This window comes from Eurosta solidaginis, chromosome 5 (assembly GCF_040869045.1).
Source record: "Eurosta solidaginis isolate ZX-2024a chromosome 5, ASM4086904v1, whole genome shotgun sequence".
NCBI classification, from domain to species: Eukaryota; Metazoa; Arthropoda; class Insecta; order Diptera; family Tephritidae; genus Eurosta; species Eurosta solidaginis.
The window spans coordinates 250,428,168-250,447,266 of NC_090323.1; the positions used below are offsets into that span (position 1 = coordinate 250,428,168).

Consider the following 19,099-nt stretch of genomic DNA (forward strand, 5'->3'; position numbering starts at 1 on the left):
AATTTGTGGCAAAAGTCGTACAATGCCATTAGTGACTACTACAAATGTGTATGCGAAGAATATGGGAACATGCTGCGACGCAAATTTGTAAAAGTTTTTTTTTGTTTCATTTTAAGGATCTAATACTTTTCTTTAATGTTACTAAAAAAAGTACTTATAGTGCTGCAGTTACATGTTTTTGTAAGTTGGTACTTTGGATGTTATTCCAGTGCTTGTCGAATGAGGAGCTTGTAAAATTCAATTTGCCGTTAAAATCAAGTTTACTTCGTATTGACTTTCATGCTTCTCACTGCCAATCGACGTGTGAGTATTGCAGTTTAATGAAAGTGAGTCAATTTAATAGCGCGATTTTTCATAGATGGAAATATTTGAGAGTAATAAGTAACCTTTCTACATTTTTGAGAATCGGTTTAAAAAATCGGTGGCTTTTTTAACCGGTTACTTTTTCAGAACCTATTACTTTTCGGACTCGCCCACTTTTTGGGAACCAATTACTTTCAGGGAACCGATAACTTTTTGAGAGGCGGTTAGTTTTTTGGAACCGGTTACATAGTGCGAAACGGGTTTTTTTGGGAACCGGTTATTTGTTTGTGGTTCGGCTTCGTTTTTTGAATTGGGGATTTTTTGGTAACTTGTTACTTTTTGGCAATCGATTACTTTTTGTGAGACGGCTACTTTGTGCGACCCGGTTACTTTTCGGGAACCAGTTACTCTTACGTAATGGGTAACTTTTTTTGTAGAATTAAATATTTTTTAATAAATGTAAGGCGCCCTAACCTCCGAAGAGATTTTAAGCCGAGCTTCTCTTCCAATTTGCGTCGTGCTCCTTAATTTTTCATACAAATTGGCGGAACGAGAGCTACTTGTTTTACTTTATGGCGACTTCGAACAGCATCTGCAAGGCAGACGCATTTTTAATGAAAAGCTTTTCATGGCAGAAATACACTCAGAGTGCTTGCCAAACACTACTGAGGGGCGACCCCGCTTAGATATTTTTTTTTTTTCTAATTGAAAAACTTGGTTCTAAAATTTTGATGTTGCTTTGCTCGGGGCGTGAACCCCGGACAGTCGGTTTGGTAGGCAGAGCACGCTACCAACACACCACGGCGGCCGCTATTAGTAATAAGAAATTTTTGGAAACATTTTTTAGGGCCAGATTATGTATGACGCCGTGATACTTTGCGTCGCCGTCATTTACACTCACAGTCACCACTAAATAATACCAAAAATTTCATTCAGGTTTACTGTCACTCACTGAAGTGAATGAATGCTCTTATATGATAGGAAAATTGAAATTTCCAATCAAATAAAACTATAGAATTAGTCCCTTGTGCCAGTGTAGCAGTGGAGTTAAATATTAAAGGTTAATAAAGCCAGTAAATTTAAGAGTCAGCTTTTTCGAAGCTAAAATTGTAGATGTGTTAAGTTATTTTTGGATTTTCGACTTGTTTGTACTTCTTGGAACCAGTAGTTTTTTTTTAGAACCTGGATTTTTAGAACCGGTTACATGTATAAAATCGATCTTTTTACGTTATCGATAAATTTTTTGGAACGGGTTCCATTTTTTTATATTTTTTTGGAAACTGATTACTTTGTGAAATCGGTTACCGTTCAACTTATCAATTTTTGCAAAGCTTTCTCTTATTAAGAAAATTAAATCGTTTAAGTTTTAAAACTTTTTTCTCTTAGTGGACAACATTTATTTGCCATTTTTATACTCAGCTGAGCAGAGCTCACAGAGTATATTAACTTTGTTCGCATAACGGTAATCTGTAACGGCATAAACTAATCGAGATAGATATAGACTTCGAAATGGTCTGGGCGAAAAAAGAAATTCATTTAGCCATGTCCGTCCGTCGACGATAACTTGAGTAAATTTTGAGGTATCTTGATAAAATTTGGTATGCAGGTTCCTGGGCACCCATTTCATATCGCTATTTAAAATGAACGAAATCGGACCTTAACCCCGCCCACTTTTTCGATATCGAAAATTCCGAAAAACCGAAAAAGTGCGATAATTCATTACCAAAGACGGCTAAAGCGATGAAACTTGGTAGGTGGGTTGACCTTATGACACAGAATAGAAAGTTAGTAAAATTTTGGACAATAGGCTTGGCACCGCCCACTTTTAAAAGAAGGTAATTTAAAAGTTTTGCAAGCTGTAATTTGGCAGTTGTTGAAGATATCATGATGAAATTTGGCAGGAACGTTACTCCTATTACTATATGTGTGCTAAGGAAAAATTAACAAAATCGGATTACGAACACGCCCACTTTTAAAAAAATGTTTTTTTTAAATCAAATTTTAACAAAAAATTTAATATCTTTACGGTATATAAGTAAATTATGTCAACATTCAACTCCAGTAATGATATGGTGCAACAAAATACAAAACTAAAAGAAAATTTCAAAATGGGCGTGGCTCCGCGGGGCGAAATCAAAAGCCCTTGGAATCTCGGCAGGAATACTGTTCGTGGTATTACATATATAAATAAATTAGCGGTACCCGACAGATGATGTTCTGGGTCACCCTGGTCCACATTTTGGTCGACATCTCGAAAACGCCTTCACACATACAACTAAGCGCTCACGCCAAAACCCTCACTAATACCTTTAATTTGATACCCATATCGTACAAACAAATTCTAGAGTCACCCCTGGTCCACCTTTATGGCGATATCCCGAAATAGCGTCCACCTATAGAACTATAGCCCACTCCCTTTTAAAATGCTCTTTAATACCTTCCATTTGATACCCATGTCATATAAACACATTCCAGGGTTACCCTGCGTTCATTTTCCTACATGGTGATTTTCCCTTATTTTGTCTCTAAAGCTCTCAGCTGAGTATGTAATGTTCGGTTACACCCGAACTTAGCCTTCCTTACTTGTTTTCAATTCTGTTTATTGACCCAGGTTTTTTAATTCCGTATCTAAATTAAAGTTGCAATATTTTAAAAGCTTTATTCTTTTCCTAATTGCAAATTTGACAAAAGCTCTTCATGGAATAGTTTGCAAGAAAAATAAAAATAGTAAGGCCCATCATGTGGAACATTCTTTTATGGTAAATTTTGAAGGTGTTATCTTTATCAAAAAAAAAAAAAGCTCAGACTTGAAGCTTTTTATTTAAAGTAATAAACAAAATTTAAAGAAGCCGGATTTTGAAATGCTCCTTTCGCAAGTTTTAAATATTACTCTATCTCCAAACAAGACTTTAGCTAACTTTTTTATGTAAGTGAGCTCTTCTGTAAGCGCCTGTTTAGTGAAATAGCAAAGTAGAGCTTTTCGCATATACGAAAAATGTATGTAAGAACTATTCAAAGAGCTTTCAAGTAGAGACCTCTTAAGTAAATTGGTTTTCCTTTGGCATTATCTGGGGATTTTTCGCATACTCTCAAGTTAATTTCGGCTACAGATCATAAACGTTTGGGAACAGCTAACAGAAAATAATTCTAGGAACACTTTAGAGTAATTTTAGGACTAGTTTCGTGATAACTTTGGGCCACTTCGCTATTCGAAAAGTTTTCAAAACCGCTAATTTTCAAATTAGGTGTTACCGGTATTACTGCGACTCATTTGGGCCAACGTAGGATCTTATTTCGGATACAAATTTTTTTTATTTTTGAAACCATTTAGTGATCACCTGATAATTTATTCGGCGATCACTTCGCAGTTGTTCCCGGTACCAATTTAAAAATCATTGTGGAACTATTCCTCTGAAGCAATTTCGTGAAAATTGTGGGCCTTTTTTCAGGGTCTTCTCAGGATTAGTTAAGCACTGTTTTTGGAATTGAATTCGAGCTCACTTCGCGATCATTTGGGGATCACGTCGACACTGTTCTTTTGATTATGACGTAATAAACGTTTCTGACATCTTTCAAATTTTCGTGGCCTCTTTAATTATGTTCCTAATAATTAGATAAATAAACCGAGGTGGCTATCCCTCGCCTTCACGGTAACCCCATTGTTTGTGCCAACTGTTTTTCTATTACGCTGCGAAACATTACTACAAATGTTTCCTAGTTCTCAAAAGAAGCATTTTCCGCTGTCATACTTTACCAGTATTCATGCATAGAATCAAGATATTTCAATTATTTTTGGTCAGGTTCGTTGAACCAAAAAGATCGATAGAGCTGACAGGAAGTTAATTAAGTATTTTGTGATTAATGAGGCCCCCATGCTCTATATATACTTCACTAACACGACACCCCTTGTCGAGAAGTGGTGTGTGCCGCAGTTGTAAAGACAACTCCACTTTACTTAACAGTGATTATATTCGTGACTGTGACACAACAGTGGCATACGAGCTAAATGTTCTAAGTTGGAGGTCACAATCACCCCGCCTCACAGTGGGACACATGTATAACTGCGACATTATGAATCATTAACAGTAAGCATCTAGTTCAAGTTATCGCAGCTAAATGTTTCTGTGACTAGAACTGTGCTTAGGCCTATCATAACAAAAATCTCGAAGGTTTTGTGGGGTTTTATCGATGATGGTCCTTTTTCCATCCAACAAAAAAGGAATTTTAAGATACTAGCCCGACCATCTCAGGAAGAAATTGATATGACCACCTTTAACCTCCAAGATCATCCTTGCCATTCCCTCCGTGAGGAACTTTGGGTCGCCAGCTCCTCGCATATTAAGAAAACAGGATTTCTCACCGGTAGGTGAGGTTAACGACATTGTTGGAGTGAGTACAATCTCTGCTATCAGTCAGTCTTGGCAATTTTTTCGAAGCTGTCACTGCGATTTAGTGTGACCTATCAGTCGCTGTCACAGGTTTGCCGAAAATAACTTCCTGATCTCATATGAAAGGCGTTATTGTATTGTAAATTCGTATGGAGCAAAAATTAGCTCATTTGGTTAAGTAAATAATATGAATTGTAAGCAAAACATTAATGATTCGAATTTTTATTGCCAATTGGGAAATCTCATGCGAAATTTCAATTATTTAAATTTACGTGAGCGGCATATTATTTTATGATTGAAATAATACTTTCCTATAAGCTCTTGATACATACGCCTAATTGTTGTCTATGATCTTCTGCTTGTACTATCAACTCGCATTCTGCTCTTTGCTGATTGTCGGCTATCAAGCGAGCATAGAGACGTAAATATTTATCTACTTCCTTTATAAAATGAGCTGCCTTCGATGAGCACGTTTTTTACTCACATGAATCTATTTCATCCTTCTCAGCGCCCCTCCATCAGTCCAACAAGCTGTGCACGTTAAGTTTGAGCATAGGCAAGCACGCGTGAACTTCGTATTTAGCCGCGTGTGAAGGTCTTGACTTTGATTAACCTCATTTTTATGCAACATGAGGCATATACTTTGCAGCGAAAAAAAGCACAATGTAATTAAACAACAACAAAAAACTAATTGAATTATGCGCTCAACGCGCGCAAATGCCAAGCTGATAAGAAATGTTGCTGGGTTGGTTGCTTCGATAGATAGACAGAACGACAGGCAGGCTGATAGGTAAGCAGGCGTGTAGATAAAAATGAAGATGGACAAGCTAAACAGCAAACGGACAGTCAGCTAAATAGCAATGCTGTATTATAAACCAATGAGTGACCTAATATTCCAGATGAATTAATGTTTCGATGGATTAACTCTTTGTTCAGTTCGTTTATTTCTAAATGAAAAAGTTCTCACGGAAAGCTTCTTAATATGACTACTACGAAGGTGGATGTTCTAGTAGTCATATTACCATAGCATTATTTGTATGATGAGGGCATTGAAATAAAGCTCAATATGGGTGCAGTCATTACAGCGGAACGGAATAGCATGGCATTAGTAAGGCAGTAATTTATTTTAGTAAGTTAGTAGTCCATACTACATCCCTACATGTAAGTTAAGACCTTTAACAGCTTTTTCTTGACTGTTAGCATTTTTAAAATATTATTCCTTTCTTTAACAACATTTCTTATAGCTAAAAGGCTTTTTGTTAATTTAAATATACTAGTCTTCCCTGCTCGGGCGCCACATTTTCTGGACTTTCTTTATAGCTTTTCGTCACTTTACTTATAGCCGTCAGCTTTTTTTGAATGACCTAAGCTAGCGGTACCTGCTCGGGCGCCACCACTCTTTCGTCACTATAAGCATTTTCAAATTATTGTTTTCAAATAAGCAAACTATCCTTGAATTTTTATTTGGACCACTTTTCTTTTGGCTGTCAGCTGCTTTGATGAGTAATTATCTTTGCTTACGGTATGGGGAAATCCAGCAAGTAAGGGCAAGGTAAGTGTAAGACTAAGCGTAATCTTTATATACATGCAAAAATAAAAATAACAGATAACGAAGGGAAAGATTAGAAGTCAAAACCGAAGCCGGAAGTATTGACGGGTTACTATCGATGAGCTATCTAAATGTTATCGATGGTATATTGTTGTGTTATCCATATCTTATCGACCAGTTGTTGGTTTTTTGGACATGTTGTAAATCTGCTATAAATAGCTTATCGATGGGTTATCGATTTTTTACAGACGAGGTACTAATTTCTTATTGAAAAGATATCGACAGTAGAGACAATTGTTTATCGAAAAGTAATTTTATCAAAAATCTATTTGTTATCAGGAAGTGATCAATTTGCTTTTAAAAAGATGTCGATTTGTTGTCGTAAAGTCATAGATTTGTTATCAAAAAGTTATGGATTTATTATCGAAATATAATCGATTATTTATCGGAAAAATATCGATTTGTTATCAAAAATTACCGGTTAAAAAATAATAAGTACTTGTAGCTATTTACCTGCGAGGAGTTTTAGGTCAAGCTTCTCTTACAATTTTGCCTCGTTAAGTTTCCCTACATGTTTTGTGCCTACTCCGTACGGCCATTGCAAGGCAGCTACATTTTCACTGAGAAGCTTTTCGTGGTAGAAACAATCGGAGCTTTTGCCAAAACACTGCTGTGGTGCGACTCCGCTTAGAAAAACTTTTTTCTAATTTAAAAAACTTGTTTCTAAATTTTTGATGCTGCTTTTCCCGGGACTTAAACCCAGGACCTTCGGTGTGGTAGGCGGAGCACGCTACCACCACTACTCAACGTTAATAAGACGATAGTAAACTGATAACTCGAAATAATTTCACATTCTATTAAAATCCGATAAAAAAGTAGCAGCTTGTCGGTATCGGTTGTAGTCGGTAAGAAGCCGAAGAAGCTATTCTGAAATAGGCCGAAATTATTTATTTTTGGTAGAGGTGTCTAACTACAGTACCAACTCTAGTTAACTTAATGTGTATGTTTGCACTTCAAACTTCAGGAGTACTTGAAACACACCCTTTTTTATTAAACGGTTGTATTTAGGTTGACTTGACAGGCAGGCCGCACGACCGCATGCACGGCCGTTGTGAACGAATTTTGTAATTGAAATTTAAGTAACTTCCCGATAAGCTACAAGCTTGAAACTTGGAATATAGTTCAGAACCCGATAACAATGCAATAATAAGAAAAAAATTTCCGCAAAGTGGCGCAAAGATCGAGATATTCACAAAAATCGCATTTGTGGTCCGATTTGGCTCATATTTGGAACACATAATAAATACGAGAATAGAAAGCGACCTATGAAAAAAAATCGCCGCTAAGTGGCGCAAAGATCGCGATATTCAAAAAAGTCGTATTTGTGGTCCGATTTGGTCCATATTTGGAACAAATATTACATATAGTCCGGTAGAAATGACATCAAAATATATTGGAGTTGGAGGAGGGCCAAGCAGAGTCGAGTAGAGTCTTTGGAAGGATTATATATTGAGGAATTAGATTGTAACAAATTGTCAGGAAAGTCCTTGCAGTAATGAGTCACTAAATGAACTAAACAGATTGAGAAATAATAGGCAATAAAGACTAAAAACTTGAAAATAAAATAATAAATTATAATAAAAAAAGTGTTTAAGTTAAACGGTTTTATTGAAAACAATACTTACATGAAGTAATAATAATACCAAAATCTAGAAAATTATTAGGTAGGTCCTAGGTACTAGTCATCACACTTCTCATCAATATAGGGCGTTGATCAGACAAAATTAATAAAAGCATTGGGCGCGTGATTTTTCTAAAAATGTGAGGCGTAGCATAACCTGATTAAGGTTCAGTTGGTCTTACTTATGACTATCAATAGAAATTTGACGCGTCCAACGCTTTTATTTAATTGTCTGATCAACGCCCTAGATTGATGAGGAGTGTGATGACTAGTACCTAGGACCTACCTATTTTCTAGCTTTTAGTATTATTATTACTTCATGTAAGTATTGTTTTCAATAAAACCGTTTAACTTAAACATATTTTATTTTTTTTTTTTATTTTATCATACCACTTTCACTAGCGGGTCCTCCGCGGGGCTACTTTTTCGTATCCATCTTACTTTTAAGTGCGCAAACTTTCCTTTTCCTACCTTTGAGCTACATTTTTTGTAGCTAGGCTGACAGCCTTTAGAACTAGTCACTTAACCAGATCCTTTTCCTTAATGTATGAGCCATTTTAACTCCTACAACTAACCTGGTAGTTGAAGCTACGTCTGTCCATTTCTTTTTAAGCTTTATTTTTCCTTTGCAGCTTGCATGCCAAGTGCCAATAAAATTTTCAAAAATTCCAAATGCCTAATCATTAGTACGAGTAATCTTTCGGAAGAAGAATAATTTCAACTTGAAAAGTTTTCCGACTTTCCCATGATACTCGTAAGTTTAGAATCATAAATAGCTTAGTAAATCTGGCGTGAAGATATTAAATTGAAGCTACATATCATAAGATATGTATGTATGTAAATTTTTCCAATTTAAATTCGTAATCGTCTTAAAAATGTTATTAGAAGTTCTGCATGTAGCGGTTACATATGCAGTGTGCCAGTGCTCTGTAACAAAGCTTTGCGTAGCGCCAATGCATTGTTGCGTAGAACAGCGCCAGTTGATAGCAGAGAGCGCAACGCAAAACAACAGTTTGCGGAAGTCAAAGCAAGTAACTTAAGAAGCTTAAGTGACTAATAAGTAAAGTTTATTAGCTCATTACACAGGCAATATCGTCGAGTTTATGGTTTTAGCGCACAAAAAATTTTGTGGTTACCCACTACTGTGCCTAGTTTTTCATTCACGCTATGATTATTTCAGAAATAAAGTTTCACCAGAATTCAGCAGATTAAGTTTCCCATCGAATGTACATTGTTTATAAGAGTTATGTAACTCACCAATTAAAAGAAGGCATTTTTATAGCCGCTTTGAAATGAGTTTTTGTGTAATTTCTTTAGCTTTGTTAAAAAGTTCGATTGAAGTAGCTTAACGTGAGTAAGTTCATTGTGATACAAAGAATACTTACAGCACGAGTTTCAAAATATTTTAGTAAGTGTAATTGACGACAAGACACGAAAAATTACGGTAAAGGCAACACTGGATTGTCTTCAACCCAAATTTTGCAAGAACTACGAAATCTCGTACTAATAGTTAAGCAACAAATCGCCGAAGTTAGGCAATTTGTGACAGCAAAATCATTTCAGTTTCTACAGAGAAAACAACAGAGTATATTATATGGAGTAGAACTCAAACTATCTTAGATATATTTAGTTTCTTGAACGAAAACTCATCCTAGTTCGTTCGTTTTAAACTAGTCCCAGAATGCAATGCTGAAGGATGGTCGCATTACACAGGCAAATAATAGCTGAAATAGTATGACGTCCCGTAAAGTTTTTAAGGGCTTGTGGCTTTCACAAAGAAGGCCCATCAGGCGCTAGACAATTGGATATCATACTTCACGTATGGGATCAGAGCAGGTATTTAATGTGGCAGCTGCTACCTCTTAGGAGCAGAAGAACCAGTGGAACACCTTGTGTGCGACTCTATAGCGCATTGTAGAAGCAGAATAACGTTTCTTGGAAGCCTCTTTTTTGAAAGCTTTCGTTACTCGAGTGTGTTAGATGTGTGGAGCTTGGAGGGAAGAATATAGCATGCCTGTGCATTGAAGCATTCGTCAGTCTCAATGCTCTTCATTGGCTAATTCACAAGCAGTTTATGGTATTTAAATGGCGTTATTTCTCTAATCATATTCAAAGCGAGCTCGCCACACCAACCAGCCAACAACCAAGCTTGGCAATGCCAGGCAAAGTGAATTTCTGAGACTAACCGATAAGGCCTTCGACCACCTATCTTTCATGACAAAATCTCCGCTCTTCCCAGCGGTAAACCGACCAGAAGTAAGGAAAATATCAAAATGCTCGATTTTTTTTAACTTTTAGCTGAGGCTATCAAAGTGGCGAACAAAGAGTTCCTGTACCACGAAATCACCATTTTTTATGTGACATATCAACATTACGCCTACCTGGTTTAATAACTCACCAACATATGCACCTTTGTTTATATTGATGTTGTTGTAGCAGCGCTTCTCCCCATCCAATAGGTGCGACTACTCACACAATTGTCATCAATATTCTCTAACAGAAGTCCAAGGAAACTTTCAGTTTCAACAGGGGTGGACGAGAGAGAGAGGGCCGTTAGAGGCGTTGGTTCCATATTGCAATTGGAATGATGGTTGGTGTCATGTGGAGACACGTTGCAAGCAGGACATACATTATGTACCTCGGGTTTATTCTGGATAGGTAAGAGTTTAACCTGTTACAGTATCCAGATCGAAGACGAGGTAGAGTGACGCGTATTTCCCTAGGGAGATTGCTTTTCTCTTCTGAGAGTTAGTGTATTAAACTTCTTCAAAGTGTTTGCCGAGATGGCTTCTTAAGTCCCTGTTTGTTCAGCACTTCAGTTCTTTCCCTAATGGGGCGTAGTCTCAACTCACTGTGTAAATGGTGTTCTGGGCACGTAAGAAGACAGCACGTAACGGTTCTGAAAGCGTTGTTTTGAGAAGCCGGTACTTTCTGCTAGTGAGTAATCTTTAGGCTCAGCGACCATATCGCGGACGCGTAGCATGCAAGAGGCCGAATAATTGCTTTGTAAGTGGCAATGAGCGTCTCACTATCTTTACCCCAAGTGCTGCCGGCAAGAGATTTGAGGATGTTATTAAGTCTCTGGATTTTAGGTACAATTGCGGCTGCATGCTCTCCAAAATGTAGATCCTGAGCGACCGTCACACCCAGTATTTTTGGGTGTAAGACAGTCGGCTGGGTAATGCCAGCGACGTGGAGTCGACATTTATTTTGTGTATGTTGTAAATAAGGTTGCCGATGTTTTGTTCGGTGACAATGTCAATTTTATCGAGCCGAAAATACTGGAGATCAGGGAAATAGTTGTTTATTTTATTATGTAGCTCAACGATGGGTGGACCGGGAACTGCTGCCATTATCGTGTAGTCATCGACGTGGGATAAAATGGTTACTCCTTCTGGTGGCGAAGGGAGTTTCGATATGTAGAAGTTAAACAAAAGGGAGGATAGGACACCACCCTCTGGCACCCCTTGTATAATTCTTCTGCGTTAAGATGTTACGTTCCCGAATTAGTAAGCTCGAACGTTTAAATGCTTTAATTTATTACACATGGAAATAGTTATAGGATTTATTGAACTCATCGCGTCAATTAAAACCAGCTCAATCACGAGGAAAGGAGTCTGGATTGGTAGATGATCCAAGGCACTAGGTTACATTGGTCTCAAGTCCTACCAGACACACTCAGTTGTATAGAGAAAGCAGGAAAGATTTCAATGATTTTGTTGGTCAAACCTCATTATATACATACATACAGTTCTTCTCAGCCTGTTTGGGCTTTGAGCACTTCTTACATACATTGTTACATTGCTGTGACACACTTCAGTAACACTTTTGCGAAATATATGTAGGTATGAATATTCATATGCACAGAGGTTCGAGTTAACGCTTAATTTTATGCAACATCGCATAAGTAAATATTTACGCCTTCTCTTTGTATTGAAGTGAAAGAAGGCGTTGCATACTACGAAAATCAATAAAACCACATTATGCAATGAATGGCCAATGTTTACTTTTACATTTAGCGCTTAATAAGAATGCAAATATTTGCAAATTGTGCAAATATTACGGTTTTGTGTGACGTGTATGAAGTATGAACGAAACAGCGCCACACCGATGACGTTAGGTGATGTTGCATGCCAAAGTGAATATGAATTTTGTATACTTTTACTGGGGAACAATAAATATTCATGCAAAGTGCAATAGAACTTTCCAGTATAAGTGGATTATTCTTTTGCACAGCTGTAGTGACCACACTTAGTGCGGAGGTTATAAGTTCTTCCGGATGTAGTTAGATATACATATGTTAAACGCCACAACTTTTTACAGCCAAATAATGTTGAACAGGAATGAAGTCAAAGCAGGTGTTTCATGTCACCTTACCTTGCCCGTTAAACCTAAGTATCTTAGAGGTTCTGCAAAACTGATATCCCTTAGGTTGGGGATGGCTCTTGAAAAAATATATACATACCAAGAAATTTCATACTAGTAAAAAAAGTAGTTCTATGATTGTTTTAAATAGGGGAACGACAACTTCATAATTATATATTTTAATCGTTATAAGTAGCTCTAAGTAAATGAAGAATGAGTCAAGGTATGAGCAAATTTTAAAAATTGTATTAAATTTTCTTTAGGGGCGGCAACGCTGAGTCTATTTGATCAAGACCAATAATATTTCGAACATCTCTCACTGAAATTGCGGGCTTAGCAGTTTCGTATTGAAACTTTGTAGTTTTAGGGCCATATATGGACTATTTCCGGGAACTTTTGAGACTGCTTAGTTCCGAAACGCTTTCGTGATGTTTTTGATATACTCAGTGTGCTTTGCACACAGAGTATATTAACTTTGATTGGATAACGGTTGATTGTACAGGTATAAAGGAATCGAGATAGATATAGACTTTCATATATCAAAATCATCAGTGTCGAAAAAAAATTTCATTGAGCCATGTCCGTCCGTCTGTCCGTTAACACGATAACTTGAGTAAATATTGAGGTATCTTCACCAAATTTGGTACATGAGCTTATCTGGACCCAGAATATATTGGTGTTGAAAATGAGCGCCATCGGATTATAACCACGCCCACTTTTTATATATATAACATTTTGGAAAACACAAAAAACCTGATTATTTAGTAAATAATATACCTAGAATGTTGAAATTTGATGTGTGGGACTCTTGATAAAAATTTAAAAAAAATTTTTAAATGGACGTGGCACCGCCCACTTGTGATAAAATCAATTTTACAAATATTATTAACCATAGATCAAAAATCGTTGGACCTTTCGTAACAAAATTCGGCAAAGATTTTGCCTTTACTATAAGGAGTGCTTTGAAGAAAAATTAACGAATCGGTTAAGGACCACGCCCACTTTTATATAAAAGATTTTTAAAAGGGTCGTGGACGAATAAAATAAGCTATGTCTTTGCAAAAAAGAGCTTTATATCAATGGTATTTCATTTACCAAGTGGATTTATAACAATAAATAGGAAAAACTTCAAATTTTAAAAAATGGGCGTGGCACCGCCCCTTTTATGACTAAGCAATTTTCGATGTTTCGGGAGCCATAACTCGAAGAAAAATTAACGGATCATATAGTAGAAAATATTTCTAGTAAAAATGGACGGCAACTTAGAAATAAAACAAGTTTTAAAGGGTCGTAGACTAGAATAATAAGCTATAACTTGGCAAAAAATAGTTTTGAATCAATGATATTTCACTTAACAAGTTTTATTGTAAGAGGAAATGGGGAGACATTTTTTTTTAAACGGGCGGTGCCACGTGTTATGTAGAAAAGTAATTTATCTTAAATGAAAGGTGCAATTGAAGCTCACGCTGAGTATACAATGTTCGGTTACACCCGAACTTAGACACCTTTACTTGTTTTGAAGTAATTTGGGTTTCGTTTCGGGAATCAATGAGTGAACATTTCAGAATTATTTCGGGATATTTGTCAGGATCAAATTCATTACTATTTTTCTATATTTCTGAACAACTTAAGGTCTATCACCGAATTATTTTGGTATTTTTTTTCGGATCTATTTGGGAAAAATTCGTGACAGTTTATTACGGAACCATCTTCTGATCATTTCTGGATCATTTTGCAATTATTTCGGAATTGTTTTAAGGATGAAATCAGATCTTTCTCGGGAGCATTTTTGGCATTGCTTTAGCGATCGTTGCGAGAGTAATTCGAGACCGTTTTAGGACTGTTTTCGTGATCATTTCTGAATTGTGTTCGGTATTATTTCCCGAATATTTCGGTTTTTTTTTTTCAAATTAACTGAGGGACTGGTAATTTCGGCATTACAGGAACGTTTCTGAACTATTTCAAAACAACTTATGGTCTATCTCCGGAACGTTTCCGTATTGTTTTGAGGCTATTTCAGGATTATTTTGGGACTTTACCCGGTTCATTTCGGAAATTTGTTTTGAAGCTATTTTGCGATAATTTCGTGGCAATTTCCGGGTCATACCATTAAGAATAGTATCGGAACTATTTCGGGATCATTTTGGCATGGTTTTGGGTATCTTTCAGCAACTCGTTGGCAACGTTTCAAGATTGTTTCGGGGGTAACTTGGTCATTATTTTCGGCATAATTTCGGAAGGGTTTTCAGATTACTGTAGGAAAGATTTTAGGGTAGTTTCAGGTACGTTTGGGAACTGTACTGATATAGTTAAGGAATTGATATCTGGTAATTTCGCTATTGTTTTCGGGGCCCATAAGGAGTATTTGATAGCTATTCATTGAAGGAAACGTTACTTGGCAAAGGGTAAATTACTTACAACAAGAACAACAGAAGAAGCCAATAAAAAAGATTTTAGCAAGTGCATTCCACTGAGTTGTATTAGGTTTAGAAATGAATTGCAGAGACGGACAAATGTTTTTGGGTAGTGTCAAATATATTTGAGAAAACTGGATGTGTATTTCAGAACCAGGCTTATCAAATTTAGAGAAGAGGGAGGAAAAACAGCCGGAATGTAGTCCAGAAAGGGAAAAAGTTCTTCAGATAGCCGATACGTTATTCAGAAACTGTCAAATTATGCTCATAAAAAGTTAAATGCATTTGATAAATGGTCAAAAAAAGTTCAGAAAAAGAGGAAGGTGGTTTAGAATTAATAAATGTAGATCAGAAACGGCCGAGTTATGTTCATAATGAGTTAAATTTATTTCAGAAACAGGCACATTAAGTTCAGAAAAAGAAGAGGGTATTTCGAAAAACGAGATGTAATTCAGAAAATGTCAAATTATATTCAAAAATGTTTGAGAAACAAGCGAATTAAGTTTGAAAAAGGGGGCAAGTATTCCAGAATGGCGAAATGTAATTCAGAAACAGCTGAATTATGTTCATAAAAAGTTAAATATATTTGATAAATGGGAAAATCAGGTTCAGAAAAAGGCAAACGTGATTCATAAAGGAAAGGTTGCAAAAACGAACAAATGCGCTTGAGAAGAGAACATCGGAAACGGACAGATGTATTTGAAAAGAGCCAATTATATTTGAGTGAAGTGCAACTATATTTTAGAAACATGCAAATAAAGTACAAAAAAATATATACATTCAAGCTCATATCGAAGGGTTTACTTGTCACCAAATCCAATGTGTACAGTTATTAGAAAATAGTAGTACACAAGGCAATAGCAGATCACGTGAGAACAGAAGGTTTCTATGGATCTGGAAATATCATTATCTACAAAGTTCATGAAAAACTGCAAACGAAAAAGTTTGTTAAAACCGCGATATCTTAAATTAGTTTAGGAATTTTCTTAATAAGTTGTATCTGTCACCCACGATATACAAGTGGTACTATGAGATCCATCAGACTTGCGAACTGCTTCAAAATATAGTTCATCTCAAGCTCATAAAAGCAGAATGGATCTTTAAGTGTTTTGCGCAAAAGTGGTGCAAATATACGACTGCCACTCCAAATTACTTAGTGAAAGGATCTATAATAGATCATTCAAACAGCCTACTTCAGTTCGCTGTTCTGCTTTTAATAACTTTCAGAATCTGCAAAAATACTAAGTGAGCCAGTTTTTCAGGTAAATTTATTTTTAGTTATCTGCGAGAGTACATATACATACCTCAAAAGGTGTTTAAGCACTTCATTTTGCAAATAATGGAAATAAGATTAATTTTTTATCCAAATATGTAAGCAATGCAAATTCAATCACACACAAAACGTACGCGGCTCCAATGTAGCCATGTTGCAAAGTGGCTTAACCACAACTTTGTATTTCGCTGATGCCCATTTTATTTTCTCATTTAAGTCGTAAAAAGAAAATTGCTAATAGTTTTCCCATTTGATTGTTTGTTTATTCATTCATTCATTTATTTGATCATTGCAGAAACCATCGGCCACCGCAAAACCAACAAAGTATCATTACTATCCACACAATCAACATATTTACTTATTACCAGAATGTGCGATACAACAAGTCTGTAATGCAGTTTATGTGCGTTTGAATTATACCCAACCATTGTGCGCCTGTCCATCAAGGTGAGTTTCGGCGGCAGAGTAGATAACCATGACCATTTTAAATATAGTACAAATATAGTAGATCTATAAGTTGGTATGTGTGTATGTATGCATGTTTGGATGTAGTGAGCATGCAAAACTGATGGACATATGAAACAGTGCATCGCAAAGACTAAATGGACAACCAAACAGACAATCAAATATACACAAACTGACAGTTAAAAACGACACAACGAGTGATGAACGGAATGGCGCTGGCGCTGCTTGACTGGACTGACGTGTAATGGATACATATGTCGGTGTAAGCTGACAGTTGGAAGATGAATACATTTGAAGCTAGGCGACCGTGGAGATTGCCCTATTGCATGCCACATGACACCAAAATTAATGCCACATATGCAAATATGTATATGTATACAATGTTGAGCAAAACTGTGGAAGTAGTTATTTGCGGTGGCATGCTATGGAGCTTCGACGCCAATTTCGAAACTTAGAAACTTCCGATCGATTTAAATTTTTTACCGCGATTTCAGTTCGGACTTTTTGGAATGTGAGTTCTAACAGAAATCGATCAGCAAAGTGAGTATGGTTGCAAATGGAACAAGTTGAGTGGTAGCTACCTCGATGGAACAAGCTCACTTGAACAGCATGAAGGTTCTTTGTGATAACACATAAGATGGCGGTGATGTAAGCTTAATTATTTCGTGAAACCCTTATAAATTCGAATAAGACCGATCTCGACTCTGTATAAAACCTGAGGAGTTCAAAGTGAGCCGAGACTCAATACGTTCGCCTTGTTATAACAAAAACTTCACAGACAAGCATTAAATGGATCGATGGCTCGGTAAGTTCCGGTAGAAAGCACCATCAAGGCACTAGCCCGACATGGTCGATCAAAGGATTTAGTGTGACCATTTTGAACCTTCTAAATAATCTTGCCTATACAGACCCCCCCCCCTCCCCTCCTTCTCGATCCATGAAAAACTTGGGGTCGCCAGAGTTTTGCCTGCTAAATATATGTATTACACATTCACATACGTAAACCCTCGAATTACATCATCCTCTATGCAGCTGCAGCAGTTAGGGTTTTCTAGTATACTAATACTTGTGGTAGATTGGACAGTCTTCAGTTAATAACTATTGATAGATGAGCCTTGGTGAATCCAATAATTTTTTACACAGCCTGCTATCTGCTCTCGGCCAGAAAAATCTCGCTGCTTCTGCCAGCGGTGGTGTCTGTTTAGTATTATCTCAACTTTCCCAAAGGTATTTGCGTGAAACCCGACCACTGGTGACCAACGGAGCTTCGAATCTCTGACCGCCCCCAACGTGTCCTTTTTTTAGACCCTATATCGATACAATCGCAAGTGAGGTTAGGCATCTTGGAGTCTAGGGGTAGTGTAGTGTAACCGTTTCAGCCAACACAATTGTCAATATCCCCTACCCGTGGCGAATTCTGTTTAGAAGAAGGCTTACCAGCCTTCAGTTCCAGGGATGGTGGGCTAGTATCTTAATGGTGCTTATTTCCAGAACGCACCAGATCTGTATCTGGCAGAGGACCACCAACATCAATAAAACTCCTCCTTCGAGGTGTCTCCTTATCGCTAAAAGCAGATAGCTGGTCCTGGAGTTACCGAAGTCAGAGAGCCCATATCACGAAGCTCCTGACAGAATGAATCAATCTTTTCTCCTATGTTGAAAGTTACGAATGCTTGAGTGCCCGATGACGGTAAGGCCATAACCAATATAACGAAGCCTGATGAATGAACGGGCAGTAGCTCGCTTGCACGAATTTATATGTCTTACGGTTTGCACCCAAATTTTCTGGACTCATCCACTTTTTCATACAGTCAAGGTCGAGTTTGCCAAGTGGTTCTTCGTCAGAGAGCCCATATCACGAAGCTCCTGACAGGATGAATCAATCTTTTCTCCTATGTTGAAAGTTACGAATGCTTGAGTGCCCGATGACGGTAAGACCATAACCAATATAACGAAGCCTGATGAATGAACGGGCAGTAGCTCGCTTGCACGAATTTATATGTCTTACGTTTGCACCCAAATTTTCTGGACTCATCCACTTTTTCATACAGTCAAGGTCGAGTTTGCCAAGTGGTTCTTCCTCTCGCGAAGAACCTAAGCCATAACATTACCTCTCTTTGGACTAAACGATAAAGTTTTCGTGTTGTTGTCTTCTTTCAGCGTATCACCGACATTAATGCTCTCTATTTTTGGCACTTTACCATTATTTTCCGTCTCCTTCGGTAAGCCTTTCGCCAGCGAACTGCCTTAAACCTACTTCACGGCCTTCCGGGCTCGTGTCAAATATTCGCGCTACCTGACGGTTGGGCCAACGATAGCTCTCCAGCGCTGAGCAATTGTCAATGCTTCCGGGTTCTGTGAAGCGGGTCTCTTGCCTTCTCTTCTTCGTACTAAAGGAACTAGCCCGACCATCTCGGGAACGATTTGGTATGACTACATGAAACTCTCTAGGCCGTACCGCCATCCATTCCCCTAGATCCATCAGGCGTTCGGAGTCACCAGAGCCTTGGCTGTTAATGAAACAGTATTCGCCACGGATGGGTGAAGCTGACAATTGAGTTTTGAGAAGCTATATATTGCGCTGGAAAGCTGAAAGGGTTGCGCTACACAACCCCTTGAATCTGGTATTTTAGTCGCCTCTTACGACAGACATACCTACCG

The 19,099-nt window shown here is 37.4% G+C and overlaps 2 protein-coding genes across 8 annotated transcripts in view; one reads left to right on the forward strand and one right to left on the reverse strand.

The window, feature by feature from the left end:
* The window catches only part of LOC137253163 (elongation factor-like GTPase 1), a 467,431-nt gene that overhangs the window by 426,224 nt on the left and 22,108 nt on the right, over positions 1-19,099 (reverse strand). The gene's annotated exons all lie outside the window — the stretch shown is intronic.
* Positions 1-19,099, forward strand: part of dsx-c73A (doublesex cognate 73A) — a 154,656-nt gene that overhangs the window by 119,320 nt on the left and 16,237 nt on the right. For all 7 annotated transcript variants that reach the window (XM_067789649.1, XM_067789642.1, XM_067789645.1 and 4 more), the window contains one exon: positions 16,269-16,420. In XM_067789649.1, coding sequence (XP_067645750.1) covers positions 16,269-16,420 — 152 coding nt within the window. The remainder of the gene's footprint in view (positions 1-16,268; positions 16,421-19,099) is intronic.